The sequence below is a fragment of the Ipomoea nil genome, unplaced genomic scaffold, assembly GCF_001879475.1.
Source record: "Ipomoea nil cultivar Tokyo-kokei standard unplaced genomic scaffold, Asagao_1.1 scaffold2868, whole genome shotgun sequence".
Lineage (NCBI taxonomy): Eukaryota > Viridiplantae > Streptophyta > Magnoliopsida > Solanales > Convolvulaceae > Ipomoea > Ipomoea nil.
In genome coordinates, this window is record NW_017619296.1 from 778,998 (window position 1) to 796,286 (window position 17,289).

At 38.3% G+C, this 17,289-nt stretch overlaps 1 protein-coding gene across 1 annotated transcript; it reads right to left on the bottom strand.

The window, feature by feature from the left end:
• Window positions 1–12,737: 12,737 nt before the first annotated feature.
• Window positions 12,738–16,579, bottom strand: LOC109160658 (copper methylamine oxidase-like). Its single transcript, XM_019308939.1, has 6 exons — window positions 16,334–16,579; window positions 15,760–15,975; window positions 14,399–14,635; window positions 14,094–14,279; window positions 13,594–13,734; window positions 12,738–13,285 (listed from the first exon to the last, which is right to left on the bottom strand). The coding sequence occupies exons 1-6, from the start codon at window positions 16,577–16,579 to the stop codon at window positions 13,250–13,252; spliced, it is 1,062 nt and encodes a 353-aa protein (XP_019164484.1). The 3' UTR covers window positions 12,738–13,249.
• Between the last annotated feature and the right edge of the window lie 710 nt (window positions 16,580–17,289).

The window sequence follows — 17,289 nt, forward strand, 5'->3', positions numbered from 1 at the left end:
ATTACAGCTTATGGTAGTTCTTTATTGAGTGAATTCCATTTTTGGTTCTTCTGTTATAGGGGTGTTTCCAATTTTAGTCCACTTTAATTTTTTTTGCCACTTTATAACCACTATTATTGAATGTGTTTCACTTTTAGTCCCACCGTTAGTATTTTCATCAAGAGGCCGTGTAATCTAGGGGTATTTTGACCTTTCTTCTCATCCAAGACTATGTTTGACTAAAGAAATGAGAACATTAAACCTAAAACCTAAGAAACCTCGCCGGCCCATGTTGGAACGAACGAAACGATGTAGCTTTGGCTTCCCATTCTCGTTGTTCGAAGAGCCATCTTCGAATATCAGAGGAGGAGGACGAAGCGCCTGGATTAAAAGAGAGGAGACAAACATAAAAAGACCAAAATACCCTTTGATTATACGACCTCTTGACGGAAATATTAACGGTGGACTAAAAGTGGAACACATTCAATAACAGTGGTTGTAAAATGACAAAAAAAAATTAAAGGACACTGAAATTGAAAACGCCGCTATAACAATAGGACCAAAAATGGAATTCACTCTTCTTTATTATTTTATAAAAACGAAATCGCAGTTTAGCATTGAAATTAAAGTTGGGCAAGATAAAGGAGATGCATGCCACATGTCTTCATGATAGGTTTCAATTGGTTGGTATTTTAGTTGCATCCTTGCGGCGGCACGTCCACGGCTGGCGAACAGTTAAAGAACTCGTGTGGCTGTAGCACCCAAAAATATCTAATTAGAATCTTGTTGCTATAAGTTTAAATTAAGCTTGTATATGTTCTTCCCTTATAATAAAAAAAATAAATAAAAAAATTAAGCTTGTGTTGGACGGAGGCCCGTGAAACGCCAAGTCCAGCACTAGGTGATTAGGAAATTATTGATTGATTGTTATATCATGGATGAGAGTTCATCTTACATTGTGAATCCTGATACATAACATTTTCTGTAATAAATGTAAATAAATAACTTGATAATTACCAACACATAATATGATAGCTATATATACAGAAACTATCAACTGCAGGTATAAAATGTGTCAACTTTGAGATAAGAATTTGACTTGATAATTGTGTGATCAAACCCTCTGGGTATTTTTCATAAAATATAAGTGTTAGGTGTAAAATTCTAAGGGTAAATTAGTCCTAGAAAGTAGTGAAACTACCAACAATTACTATAAGTTACCACATATTCTATGTGTAATACCTCCACCATAAATGACTATGAAGTTTGGCACAAAAAAATTGGGACTCATAAATCAACAAGATATGGAGAAGTAGTTTATAAAATTGAGAGCAGTTTGTAGCATACCATAACATACTTAAGTGGATTGTATGGCCCATGTTACGAGGGGAACATACAGAGAATACATCCAGTACTGGTGCAAAAAGGTGACTCAAAGGATTTGCTTTATCAATGGGACTACAGTCTGTCCTTAAGGTTTTCATTTACATGTATTGATCAAAAAAGAGTCTGAGGCAATTGGTGTTGCAACGTTTCCAAGGCAAAAGGGATTCTGTGTCATGAGGGTTTCTTGATCATCAATTTCTAGCAGTATCTTGAACAGTGTCGACAGATACCGGGAGGTCATTGTTGAAAATCAGCGATTTTCCGACCACCGAAAAGTGGTCGAAATCGCCAAAAACCGATCGGAAACCAGTGTTCCGACTAACTTTCCGACCAAAAGTGGGATTCGGAAAAACCCTTGTCGGTACTTCCGACCACTCGATGCAGTGGTCGGAAATACCATCCACGAATATAGTGGCGTCGGAAAAGTTCGTATTGTGAATGTATGTGTCATTGTACTTAAATATGCTAAGTAAATTGATCTTGATTTAATTTGTGGTTGGTGCCCCGTGGATTCAACCACGTTAACATCTTGGTGTCATTCTGCATTTTATTTTGTCTTCTGCTTATCTGATGTATATCTAAGAAATTGATAACAAGACTCCAGTCTCACATTAATCCTGTCCAAATAAGTTAATTAATCTGCCAGTCCATTGTTTCTGAGTATATTCTATTTTTTCAACTCTGTTATTCCTGAGTTAGTTTAAACAGATGAGAATATATTTTCTGTATTCAATAATGATGTCTGGGAGTACAGGGAGCGAATATATAGAGATGCTAGATATAATCTTAGTCTAACACGAATAATATAGTCCTAGTCTAATATGGATAATATAGTCCTAGTCTAATATGGATAATAGAGTCCTAATACTCCCCCTCAAGCACAAGGTTGGTCAGCCAAAACATTGAGCTTGCAACGGAGTAAATTAAAACGTACAGACGAAAGAGACTTAGTAAAAATATCCGATATCTGATCTTTGGTAGAAATAAAATTGACTTGTAATTCCTTCTTCGCGACTTTATCACGAACAAAGTGGTAGTCGATCTCAATGTGCTTGGTGCGAGCATGAAACACCGGATTAGCACACAGATAAGTAGCTCTCAGATTGTCACACCAGAGTTTGGGCATAGAAGGTGGCGCAAACCCGATTTCCTTCATCAGAGAGACGAGCCAAGTAACCTCTGCAAAGACATTAGCCAGTCCTTTTTATTCAGCCTCAGTTGATGAACGAGCCACAGTACGTTGTTTTCGACAAACCCATGAGACAAGATTGGTCCCCAAAAATACAGCAAAACCACTAGTAGATTTGCGATCATCAGGATTGCCAGCCCAATCCGAATCAGAATATGCATGAATATCTAGAAAAGGAGAAGACGTAATCTTAAGACCAAGATGTAGTGTCCCATTTACATACCGTAACACCCTCTTGAGAGCCGCCCAATCCGCAGTAGAGGGAGAGTGCATGTGCTGACACAAACAATTGACTGCATAGGAAAGATCAGGCCGAGTTACCGTAAGATATTGCAGAGCACCTGCAAAGCTACGATACTGAGTGGGATCAGCGTATGGTACCACGGCATCAGTCTCGGCCTTCGTGGTTGAAACCGGAGTAGCCACGAGCTTGCAATCAACCATACCTGCTCGTTTTAGAATATCCTTCATGTACCATTGTTGAGACAGAAGCATGTCATCAGACAACGGAACGGTCTCAATACCCAAAAAGAACAAGGGCGCACCCATATCACGAACTTTAAACTCAAGAGCCAACTTGTCAATAAGAGCAGTCACATGAGCCGGATCAGATCCCATAACCAAAATATCATCCACATAAACCAGAAAATATAGACGAGTATTGCCATGTGAATATATAAATAGAGAGACATCCGTTTTGGAAGGTGAGAAACCAGCAGAAACCAGAAAATCATGCAAACGAGTGAACCAAGCACGGGGAGCTTGCTTAAGCCCATATAAAGAACGTTGAAGGAGACAAACGTGCCCGGGCATCGTTTTGTCTTCATAGCCAGGGGGCTGGCGCATATAAACCGTCTCAGCGAGATTGCCATTTAGAAAAGCATTGTGTATATCCAACTGTCGAATAGTCCATCCACGAGAAATAGCTAAGGATAAAAGAAGACGTACCGTAGTTTGCTTAACCACGGGACTAAAGGTCTCAAAGAAATCCTCACCAGCAACCTGATTGAATCCCTTGGCAACCAAACGAGCCTTGTAACGTTCAATCGAACCATCAGCTTTCCTCTTGGTTCTAAACACCCACTTACAGCCAACCACATTCATACCCGATTTAAAAGGAACAAGCCTCCATGTATTGTTGTGCACCAAGGCATTAAATTCCAAATCCATTGCATCCCGCCATTCAGGAAATTTGACCGCTTGAGTAAAACATGTAGGCTCAGTAGTGATGTCAGTAGATAGAGCAACATGACCATGAGGTCCTGAGCTCAGCATATTAATCGTATGAGACCGAACGGGCGAGGGCGCGGGACGGGATCGACCACGGGGTCGACCCCTCGGCCGAGTAGGCGGCTGGTCCGTGACTGTCCGCTCAGACTCGGTCACGGGCTTGGTAGTAGCAGGCTGCTGGAAGTGGTGGTCAGAAGCGGCTATGGGCGCGGCAGGAGGGTCACGAGCCGTGACAATAGTCGGATCACCACCAGAAAAAATTGGTGCAACACCCCATGGCTCCGGGCGTGGTTTTGGAACCTGCGAATCCACAGAGGCAATAAAAGGAAAGACAGCCTCATCGAATCGCACATAGCGACAGATAAAAACCTTGTTAGTGTTAGTGTCTAAACAACGATAGCCACGAAAAGATGGAGGATATCCTAGAAAGACACAAGGGGATGACCGAAACTGTAGTTTGTTGCGATTATAGGGACGCAGATTTGGAAAGCATAAACACCCAAAAACACACAGTTATGAATAAGATGGAGGAGACCGATGCAAAAGATAATGAGGAGATTTATCAGATAAGACAGTAGTGGGCATTTTATTGATTAGATAAACCGCAGTTTCAAAAGCATAATCCCAAAAACGAGACGGAACAGAGGATTGAGCCATTAATGCTAGTCCCGTTTCAACAACATGCCTATGCTTACGTTCTACCCTGCCATTTTGTTCATGAGTATACGCACATGATTGCCTGTGACGAATACCTAAGGACGCAAGAGTGGAACCAAGCTTTTTATATTCTCCCCCTAAATCAGATTGAAAAGAAATAATCTTGCGAGAAAAGGAACGTTCAACTAGTGACCGAAACTTATCATATCAAATATAGCATACAAATCAGATTTAGCACGCATGGGATAATACCACATATAACGAGTGTAATCATCCACAAACAACACAAAATATTTAAAGCCAGACGCAGAAAGCAATGGCGCAGGGCCCCAAATATCTGAATAAATTAATTCCAAAGGATGCGTACTAGTAGTTTCGACACGAGACAAAGGAAAACGAGAAGATTTTCCTAATTGACAAGAGGAACAGACATTGGGAAGATCACTAGAATTAAATGTACCAACAGATGAAGACGCTAAAATTTTACGTAAGACTCGAGAATGAGGATGCCCCAACCGCATGTGCCAAACGTAAGACGACCGTGCAGCAACAAATGCAGCAGGGGAAGCAGAAGACGCAGGCCATGTGTAGAGACCCCCAGACGCATGTCCCTTAAAAAGAACCTTCTTGGTCAAAATGTCTTTCACATAGAAACAAAGAGGGTGGAATTCAAAGAAAAAATTATTGTCCTTTGCAAAACGCTGGATAGATAATAGAGAAGAAGAGAGACCAGGGACATGCAAAACATCATGTAACTTAAAAATGACATAGAATCAGTGGCTAACGAAGAAGAACCAACATTAACAATACGCAAACCTGTACCATTGCCGACTCGCAGAGTCTCCGGGCCATCATAACTTGTCGCAGAAGTCATCAAAGAAGAATCAGGCGTTGCATGATTTGTAGCACCAGTGTCAGGGAACCACTGATGAGGACCGTTGGAATCACCATTATTACCAGAGACGGCCACATTAGCCTGAAAACCCGGAGCCCCTGAATAACGCCGAAAACAGTTGGCTCCCGTGTGAACAAAACGGTCACAAATTTGACACGGATCATCATAGCACCAAAAACAATTGGCTCCCGTGTGACCAAAACGGTCACAAATTTGACACGGATCATCATAACGCCAAACACAATTGGCACCTGTGACACCCCAAAAATCCACATTCAATCCATGGATTAATTGAGTAATTAATCCTTTTTTTATTTGAGGAATTAATTCCTAAAATCCTGATTTTTAATACTCAAGGACTAGAATTTGACTAGTCAACCTTTAAGTTGTGTTGTACCTTGTGCTTTGAGGGGAGTTCCCTTGTTCCTTACACTTTCTAAGGGTTAGTAAGGGTATTCTTGTCTTTTCACCAAGAGTTAGTATTGTAACCTAACCTAGAAGACTTCTTCATTTCATTCCCTACAATTCTTAGAAAATAGTTCTACCTTCTCTCTAGAAAAGAAGTGTAGCTTATTCTCCAAGCCAAGTTGAGACCCTTGTCAAGATTCCAAGATTTGCTTCCAAGATTCAACCTTTCACCTATTTGGGCATCTAGGAGGGTAAGATCTAAGTTTATCTTGTGTTTTTGGTTCCATCTTAGTTGTCTTTATCTTAAAGGTAGGATTTTTATGATCTTTTGGTTTAATCTTGAAGTGGGTTTGGAAAGTAAGCCTTGTGGAGAGCTTGTTGTGGTGTAAAGTGAAGTCTTTTGGTCTTCAAGAGGTAACCGATGCTCTACAAAACCTATTTTGCTTACCTATATGTGATTTCTTGGATTCTACATGTGTTTTGCTATGAAATGTTAGGGTTTATGCATTTGTCTTGTGATATTGCATATCTAGAGCTTGTGTTTAGGGTTCCTTTATGCCATTGCTTGGCATTTTTCATGATTCAAGTAATTTTGTTGTGTTTGGTGAGATTTTGCATGTTTTGGACTTGAATTTGTGTTTGGAGAAGAAAATCCCCGAAGGGATTATTTTGCCCAGGAGTATGTACCCGCGGGCGGAACGGCGGGGAAAGCCCTACCCGCCGCCCACCCGCAGGTACATAGACTTGTGGGTAGTGTACCCGCGGGCAGAACCACGGGTAGGGGCCTACCCGAGGGTCCACCCGCGGGGAACACGATGGCGTTGAGATGGGATTTGTTCCCCGTGATTCTTTTGGCTCGGTATTTGGTCTTTTGGCTTCCCGTTGTTCTTTTGTGGAACTATTTGAGTGTCTCCTTGATGTTTCGTACGTCTAGAACTATATGGTAGGTATCCATGTAGGACTTTGGTGTCTTAAATCGTGCTAAGTGTTCAACATTGTGTTTCGTTGGACCAAGAGGTGTCTTGTGTGTTCCTCGGAACTATCTTGAGTTTCCCCGTTGATAAGCATGCTAGTTTGTTGTCTTAATGCTAGCGTGTGTGGGGTTTGTACCTTCCGTTTGGTTGATGATAACTTGCGTTATTCATCGTTGTTGTCGTTGGGCTGTGACCCGTTTCTTGATTGAGTATGTTTCATACCTTCGTTGTGATCCGTTGTTTGACTCTTGTTGAGTTGTGGTGCGTGTGTGGCTCTACCTGGATTGCACGATTAGTGGTATGGGACACTAGTCACCAAGGTATTGCAGCGGTCCTCGTGGTGGCCGTGACGTGATTATGGAGTTGTGGCCTGAGGGATGGATCCACGTTTATGGGGGATAACATGTGTTATCCGGGCATGTGTTGTCGTGATTGGTGGTGTTCGTTGGTGGTTGTTGGTGGGGGACGACGGTCCCGAGGGAATAAGGTTGGACTAAGAAGTACAGGGGTCCTGGAGGTAATGGTTGGAAAGAAGGTACAAGGTTGGGGGTAGCCATAAGGTTGGAACAGGGCATAAGGAAGGCATACCAACTCGTGATGGGTGATGTTGTGAGGGCTTGTAAAGCCGGCGTTGTGTGATCTTCTCTCATGACGTGTGTAGTCACGGAGGCTTGTGTTGTTTTGGCATGTGTTGCCGTTGGGTGAGTCTTTATCCTTTGCGTGTGGTTAACCTTTGTGGTTTGGGATGTGTTCCCGTGTTATCCTTGAGAGTGATGAGTCTTGTGTTGACAGTTGATCTTGGTTTTGACTTATATATATGTATTCCGTTTCGAAAATGGTTTTTATGACTTATATCTATCTACTTATGATACTTAACGGTATTGGTGGGTTACCAGCATTATTCGCTGACCGGGCATCGTCCCAATGTTTATCTTTGTATCTTTCAGGTGATGTTTAGACGAGCGCGATGTCTAGAGCCTGGTAGCTTAGCACCTTTATCCTTGCTTTTGTGGCCTGTGTGCTGATGTAGTTAGACTGATGTTTTGGGATAGATGTACACACTTGCAGATTGTTGCCGTAGCGTTTACCGTGTTTGGTAGACGTGGCGTGACACCCCGTTGGATTTCTTTTTATCCAGTTTCGTTTTTATCTTCCGCTGTGCTAGTTTTGTCGCTTAATCTGCATGTGTTAAGGCTTTTATATAGGTCTTGTTTGGGGGGTGTTACAGCACCCGTGTTGCCGAAACCGTTACAAATTTGACACGGATCATCAACGTCACGTCGTTGACCGGACCGCTTCTGATACGATGTATCTTGGTTTGATGCCATCGGCTACTGCTACGAAGTGAGGAACATGGATGTTGGAAAAGAAAACCCTGGCTCTGATACCAGATGAGAATATATTTTCTGTATTCAATAATGATGTCTGAGAGTACAGGGAGCGAATATATAGAGATGCTAGATATAATCCTAGTCTAACACGAATAATATAGTCCTAGTCTAATATGGATAATATAGTCCTAGTCTAATATGGATAATAGAGTCCTAATAAAACAAAGCAAGCCGGCTAGAACGGAAAAAAAATGTTGGTCCTTATTTCAAATGTATTTGGTGGAGGGATCAAGCTAAGAGTGTCTTTGCAATGGAGTTGTTGATCGAAACGTACAAACTTTTTATTGACAAGGTGTACTATTACAAAGCATATATATGCATGTAAAATAAAAATTAAATCATCAAAATATACAAAATTCTAGAGTTTCAAAAATATATAATTAAAAAAAATCTAGTATATATCTAAAAGAAAATAACTGCTTTCTCTCCCATTTCAACCGCTTTCTCTCCCATTTTCGTCTGCTCCCACGAAGTAAAGGCCAGACGACTTGGTGCTGCCGGCTGACACTCTAATGGAGGGTTGAGCCGGCGGTGCGTGTCAGATCTCAGATCATCTCCGATTGTTTTTCAGAGAAGGCTTTAGAGACTCTACAGATTTGACAGGTTTTTTACATACCTTTTTTCCGTTTATGTTGTTTTCTTTTAGTTTTACGTTATCCCTTTGTTCTTTTGACTAGTTTGTTTTCTCTCGTCTCTCTGGCGAGTGTTTCCCTCTCGTTTCTTTGGCGAGTTTTCCTCTCGTTTCTTTGGTCTCCTTATAAGCGTGGATGTTAAAATGGTCCCACCAGAGTCAGGCTTGACTATGTTTGACCAGATATGTGAAGAAGCATCGAGTTCATCCAACAACTTTGGCTTCAAATTTGTAAAGCAGTCTGCGATCCAAGTTTTTTATAACATTGCTAGAAAATTTGTTTCTATGTCTGACGGTAATTCGGTAAAGAATGCATGGTCATTCTAACCATCTGTATTGTAAACATTTCTGCTATGATTAATGAATTATCTTTTTATTTAAAAATAAAATAAAATAAAAATCTAGTATCTAATATATAATTATGGCAAATTCCACTTTTACTCATTAAATATTACGGCATTCCAATTTGCAACATTTAATTATGTTCTTTTAATTTTACCGCATTAAACTATTGACTTTTATTTATTTGCACAATTATATACCAAATCAACACTTGGCTTATTAATTTCTTTGTATGCTTGAATTGAAATTATCTCATACGTGAATCTCATCAAATAATAACCGCATTTAGTACTCCCCGGATGTATAGAGCACTACAATAACTTACAATACAATTAATAAAATATAAATTGGAATAAGGGTCAAATAGGCCATCGAACTGCACACAATAATGCAATTAGGCCACTGAACTAAAAAAAACAACAATTAGGCCACTAAACTAAGCAATTTCATTCACTTATTCTAATTTACAGGTTTTGTAGGTTACTAACAGGTCACCAAAATAATTTAAAATATTTTTTAAAAAATTATTATTTAAAAATAATAAATTAAAATTTAAAAAAAAAAAAAAAACATTAACCGTCTCCGCCGGAGACGAGTTTCTTGTCTCCGGCCATGGACGAAGAAAGTTTCTTCGTCTCCATGGCCGGAGACGAAGAGACTCTCCGTCTCCGGCCATGGAGACGAAGAGTTTCTTCGTCTCCGGCCATGGAGACGAAGAAGGTTCTTCGTCTCTGGGCGGAGACGAAGAAACTTTCTTCGTCTCCGGCAGAGACGAGTTTTTTTTTTTAATTTTAATTTATTATTTTTAAATAATAATTTTTTAAAAAATATTTTAAATTGTTTGGGTGACCTGTTAGTAACCTACAAAACCTGTAAATTAGAACAATTGAATGAAATTGCTTAGTTTAGTGGCCTAATTGTTGTTTTTTTTAATTTAGTGGCTTAATTACATTATTGTGTGCAGTTCAATGGCCTATTTGACCCTTATTCTTATAAAATTTAAGGCAAATGAAATGTAATTAGCTCAACAAATGTGAAACATCTACCGGTCATGTAATCCGGCCATCACGTACGGTTGATTGAATCAATTTGATTATCTTTCTTCATTCCAACATATCTTTTGGTCTCATACGTCTATTCACATAAGAAAAATTAAAATAAATATTTATAATAGTTTATAATATATCTATTTACCAATGTTTCAATGATATTCGTAATTTCATCACACTTAAGGCATGAAGAGACACTTATAGGACTTTTTGATGAAACAAAAGCAGTATAGAACATCATCTTTGAAACTGACTTTTTAATGCTCCAATAAGCTATTAGTAATCTTTCACTTGATTTGTAGATCAGCTAATCATGTAGCTCACTAGGTCTCGTAAATTCGTAATAGAACCTGAGAACCAGAAAAACAAAGGAAATGCTTGATCACAAAGTTTCACAATCATTATTCTCATAATGATTACAATAATTTAAATTTAATATTTAAATTATTGTGTAACTGATCAAGAATCCATTATATTAGTAAATATGATATTTACAATTTCTGGAAACATATTACGATGTCCCATTATTGATCAACTCAGGAAAATTTTCAATAAACCTTTTGGACTTAACTCCTGAGAAGTTAATTCTTTTTTTGGGGAAGGGGAAGGGGGTACCCTGATACACTGGCTTCTCCTTTCTGTTGAAAATAGCAGTTCACGGTCTTTCGTCATGAAGTCTCTGATTTCCTCCGGGCATCTATTGAACTCAATCCATTCGCACTTTTTTCTCGGCGCCACTTTAGCCAACCAGTCAGCAGTGTTATTTTGATCACGTGGTATGTGAGCGATGGTGATCGTCTAGTCCTTCTCGAGCTATTCCTTACTCCAAGACACGAGAGATCCACAATGGCCCAAAGGTTCTACGCCACCCGAGAGCCAATCTACCACTTGTTGCGAGTCACTAAACAACTTAAGCTTTCTTACACCATGATCCCAACACTAATATAAAATATTCTTCCAAAAGGCTGAACCCCAACCCTAAGGGCCCCCACACCCCCGACCCGACAGAGCATTTGGGAGGTAATATAAAATATTACTTATGCTTCCGGTAGACATGTGTAAATTAATATATTTAACATTTACTATATAAATATCCAACATTAACTATCAACTTAGACTTTTAGTTATGATGAAACACATTTAATTTGATATCAGAATTAGTCCCAAATCTTCATGTCATCCCATAAAAACATACTACGTTCCACGTGTTAGTTTGAGTTAATCAACTATGAGCAACATAGACTAATTTACATTCTTTTGATCATTTTCTGGCTAGGGTCACAGGACGGGATTTATGTAATGCACACCCTCAAATAGTTACCGGAGGTTTCGCCACTCAAAAAAAAGCATTAAAACAAAATTAGAGCAAATAAAATTGAGTGGGTGGGATCAATGAATTGAAGTAACATATTAGAACAATATTATATTTAGAATTATAATAGTTATAGTAAGAGAGAGTCTTTGCATAACAGAACTCCAGTTCAATCTTAAATTATTATAGCTTATGGTAGTTCTTTATTTTATAAAAACGAAATCGCAGTTTAGCATTGAAATTAAAGTTGGGCAAGATAAAGGAGATGCATGCCACATGTCTTCATGATAGGTTTCAATTGGTTGGTATTTTAGTTGCATCCTTGCGGCGGCACGTCCACGGCTGGCGAACAGTTAAAGAACCCGTGTGGCTGTAGCACCCAAAAATATCTAATTAGAATCTTGTTGCTATAAGTTTAAATTAAGCTTGTATATGTTCTTCCCTTATAATAATAATAAAAAAATAAAAAAAATAAAAAAAATTAAGCTTGTGTTGAACGGAGGCCTGTGAAACGCCAAGTCCAACACAAGGTAATTAGAAAATTATTGATCAATTGTTATATCATGGATCAGAGTTCATATTACATTGTGAATCCTGATTAAAAAAAAATTGTACCTTCAGTTAACATTTTCTGTACATGTAAACAAATAACTAGATAATTACTAAAACATAATATGGTAGCTACATGTACAGAAACTATCAACTGCAGGTATAGAATGTGTAACTATAGATACAGAATTTGACTAGCTACATGTACATAAACTATCAACTTTATATACAGAATGTATCAACTATAGATACATAATCTGAAAGTTATTTTTGGACCAGAGTCTACAATGCAAGGTAGACCCTGGTCCATGATATAATTTGACATTATTGATTGGAAGTCTGAATTAAGAGTCAAGTTTAGTACCATGCAATTGTTATACCATGGACCGGGTTCATATTGCTTTGTGAACCCTGGTTCAAAAATTATGTATCAAAAATTAACTCATTATATATCTGCAGTTAACAATTTCTATACCTGTAAACAAATTGAAGACACATAACATGGTAATTACATACGCATAACATAATAACTACAAACACATCAATTGTTAACTGCAGGTACTACAAAATATGTTAACTGCAAACATACAAGATGTTGGTTAACATGTTATGTCTCTACATTTAACATGTTCTGTATCTATAGTTAACCGTTTATGTGTCTATAGTTATCATGTTATGCCTGCCTTCAATTTGTTTATAGGTATAGAATGATTAACTGCAGGTACAGAATGTGTCAACTGCATATAAAAAATCTTAATGTTATTTTTGGACGAGCGTATCCTCTCAAAAATGCGACCATATAAGTAAATAAAGTTACATATTCACTACGAGGTATTACTTTTAGTATAGTGGTAAGCAGTTGATCCTAACAAAACAACACTTTTTGTTTTTTCTAGTAGCTAGAGAATGATGAATAATTTAATTATGTTGCTACGAAAATACCTGGAGCATAAAACCAATGTGTTCAACTGGCATGACAGGCCAATCTTCTAGGCGAGGAACATGTGTGATCCCAAAAACATACCACAGAACGATGTATGTTTCTTCTAGGTTGCTGTCCTTTTTAACCCAGGAAGCCAATCCATCACCAACTCGAGGATTTTGATTTGGAAACTCTCCCCCTGGAAAATTTTCTCCTGGTGCATATTGAGTTACCCATAGATTGTGTTTCAAGAAAGCAGCTCTTCTCAAAAACATAGCTTCTGGACTAGCCATTGGCAAACAGTTTCGACCAGGCACCAACTTGTATCCTGTTGGCTATCCAGTTCTGTTCAATGTTCTTGTGTTCCTCACCTACAAAATATTACTTGTAGGTACCTAGCTAAGATAATATCATATATACAACTGTTGGACGGAGGTCGGTGAAGGGTCAAGTCAACACAAGGTGGCTAAAGGATTGTTGGGCAGAGGTTTAAAATGTCAGTCTAGCACTTGGTAGCTAGGAGATTGTTGGGAGGGGACCTGAAGGGCAAGTCCAACACCCTGCCTCTCGAAAATGTGTTGCATAAAGAAATAAAGTGGACGTATAGTGATAAGAACATGATCTTAACAAACTAGAACGAATAATTTATACTCTGTCTTAACAAATTAAAGGTTCTTACAATCCAATGGCGAGCTGAGGAGGGATCACAGTCGCGCTTTGCCTGCAATTCAGACCTAAGCAAAGTTTCTTCAGGATAGAATGCATTGTTGTGAACATTTTTATTCCCAGGTTCTTCAGCCCTCACATTTATTTCAACCACCTATAGGTAAAAAAATGATAGCACCCAGTCAGAAAACAAAAGTTAAGCTACACCTTACTCACAATTGTTATACCATGGAAAAAGGTTCATATTGCATTGTGAACCCTGGTCCAAAAATAACTTTCAGATTTTATATTTGTAGTTGACACACAAATAATAGGTAATATGTGTGTAATTACCTTATGATGTGCCTTCAATTTGTTTATAGGTATAGAAACGATTAATTACAAGTACGAAATATGTCAACTACAGTACAAAATCCGAAGATTATTTTTTTTATCAAGATTCATTTTGTAAGGTAGACCCTGATCCATGGTATAATTTGTGTCTTACTCAACTTCAAGTGTGTTCTCATGGACCTGATTGTGTGCTTCACCGGGCTTCGAATCCACAGCCATATTCAAACGAGCAACAATGAAGTGTTGATGAACCGGAGCATATAACCCCGGAACAATCATGGTGCCATATTTTCTTAATTCCCCAGGCTGCAAAGTTCCCAAACTTAGAATTCCAGTAAGTTTAACTTCTGCCTCAATTTTGCCCTCCTGTTAGTAAAGGCACATATATAAACACTTAGATTTTACTGTGAGATGAAATGGTTAGATATAGGAGAGCAATTCAAGTACATTTGATATTTTAAAGAACACTGAACATGCATGCCTACCTGGTAGAAATGCCAGTAGAATGCATATTCATAGTTACCCAAAGTGCAGATAAAAGAAGCTGTGAGTCGCCTTGATCGACGAACTTCAGATGAGCCTGTTCTCCAGTCTTGATGTTTCCAAAGTATTCCATCATCCTCTTCGTGCAAACACACACAATTCTCAATTGTTTCAACTCCGCCAGTGAAATTTGTAAAATGTGCATCGAAGTACTTAATATATCCCAAACAATCACATCCCTACAGTGGAACTTTTCTTTCTCGATTAGCCTTTATTGATCGAACTGGGAATTGAAATACGCAAATTATACCACGGACCAGAGTCCAGTTTGCATTATGGACCATGGTCCAAAATGACAATCGTTATGCCATAGAACCGTGTTCACCATGGATGGTGAACACGGTTCCAACAGTAATGGTACACCGTTATTATTATTGTTTTTTTTAATTAATTGCGTGATTTTTCTTCTTCATTTTCACATTTTGCGGTTTCACTTCCTCTTCGCGCAAGCGACTTTTCTTCTTCATTTTCACATTTCGCGGTTTCAGTTTCTCTTCGCGCAAGTTTCTTCAACATTCATAAATTATGAATGTGCAGACATTAATTTATGAATGTGCAGTTATGAACTTATGAATTTTCTTTTATGAGATTATGAATTTTCTATTATGAGATTATGAATTTTCTGTTATAAGATTATGAATTTTTTATTATGAAATTATGAATTTTCCGTTATGAGATTATGAATTTACAGAAAATTCATAATTACATAACTGTAAATTCATAATCTCATAACAGAAAATTCATAATTTAATAAATGTTTTTCTTTTATGCGATTAAGAATTTTCTGTTATGAGATTATGAAACAGTACATTCATATTCTCATAACAAAAAATTTATAATCTGAACAAATGCACGCCGTTAACAGCACATTAACTAAACTTTTTTTTTTCGTAAAAACTACACCATTTGGACCCGTGTTCACCATTCATGGTGAACACGTTTCTAGGGTATAATTTGCGCCAAAACGATATGAAGATTATGGGCCTACACTTAATATACAATGTGCTTAATTGCAGTTAATAAATTATGCGTGAATCTGTAAATAAATTGAAGGTGCATAATATGTTAACTGCATGTACATAATTTATTAACTACATGCGCATAATATGTTAAATGCAGATGCACAATATGTTAACTACATATATATAAAATGTTAATTGTAGTAGACGCATAATTTATTGACTTAAGTTATACATAATATGTCAATTGCATGCACATAATAATCTGAATATCGTTTTGTACGAGGATCCAAAATAGAAAGCGGACCCTAATCCACAATATAACAATTGATTAATTTACTGACCCTTTTGAGTGAATTGGCATATTTCCCAAGCCCATCTTCTCCGGCATCAAATGCATTCTTCCTATAATGGGGATCATTTGGATCTCCATAAGGAACAACCAGTTCCACAAAGCTTAACCTGTGGGCTATGAGTCTTCGGCCTTGGCTAGCATCAACATATGCAACACAATGTATGACTAAACCTTCTTTTGGCGTAAAACCAATTCTAAAGTTCCACTGTAAAACCATCAACATTTTGTATCAACAATAATGTGTAAAATGTGTATCAACATATTGGGTGGTAGATCATTAGATTTTAGGTAAGAATACAAGATTGAGTCCTAACCATCGCAGTATGTATGCAAGTTACACCCAATATGATAAGTTTCTTGTGTACGTGGTCTTTTCACCTAATGAGACACTAAGCTAAGCCACCATAATTTACTCCTCCATAACGTATCAGGTCAGCTAAGACAACATAATTTATTCCTCCATATCCTATCAGGTCGGGTGTGTGGGCGTGAAAGTATTGCCTTTAATTTGTGGACAAATAATGTGTAAAATGACAAAATACGAGAATTATTATATATCATACCTTTTGCCACTCTACATAGTTGCCATTAATGATAAAACTAGGACCCTCCGGTTGAATAATATACAGGGGTTTAACGTCACTGCGATCAATCCCTCCTCGTGTTTCACCGGCGGTGTAATTCCTCAATGGATCAACCGCCGGCGGTAAGGGAACAAGTTTGCGGTCATCAAACTCAATAATCTCCATTTTCTGCAAATCCACAAGCACATATATTCCTTCTACTGGCCTAGCATATCCATTTTCCATTGGGCAATTGCTCTTTGTTTTGCAAAACACTATTGGTGTTGAGTTTGTCTCATATATGGATTAGGAATAAGTGTTTGTCTCATACTAGGAGTATGAGTGAAACGGGTAGACCTATTGTATAGGGATTGGATGCCTATAAACATATTGGTTGTATCCCTAAAAGGAGTGTGTCACCAATATCACCATCACTATGAATAAGAGAATTGTTTCACTCCCGTGGATGTAGGCACTTTGCCGAACCCCGTAAATCTTGCCTTCTTTACCCTTTATGCCATTATTATTGTTTCTTGTTCTTGTTAATTTCAACAAATTGGTATCAGAGCACTGTTGAGATGGTCCGTTCAAGTACAAAATTCGAGGTATCAAAGTTTGATGATACAGGGAATTTTGGGTTATGGCAATCTATGGTAAAAGATTTGTTGGCACAACAAGGCCTTCTGAAAACCTTGAGGGCAGAAAATCCAGCAAATCTGGAAGAGGCTTATTGGAAGGAGTTGAAGAAGCAGGAAGCTATGAACATGGTTCAAGCTAATGACTCTTATTATAGTGAAGGTGATGTTCTAGCGGTAACTAGTAACAAGTTCGAACATTGTTTGGACTTGTTGGGCGTTTCTAGATGCTAGATGAGAAGGTGGTGAGGGGCGCTGTTGTGTTAGGGGCAGTGTGGATACCAGGAGGGGATATGGACCTGGTATGAGTCGGGCTTGTCA

Coding starts and splice junctions, on each gene's coding strand:
- LOC109160658 (XM_019308939.1), bottom strand. CDS start 16,579: ATGGAAAATGGATATGCTAGGCCAGTAGAAGGAATATATGTGCTTGTG. Junction 14,636..15,759: donor ATGCCAATTCACTCAAAAGG/GTCAGTAAATTA, acceptor GTTCCACTGTAG/GGATGTGATTGTTTGGGATA. Junction 14,280..14,398: donor TCTACTGGCATTTCTACCAG/GTAGGCATGCAT, acceptor CTTTACTAACAG/GAGGGCAAAATTGAGGCAGA.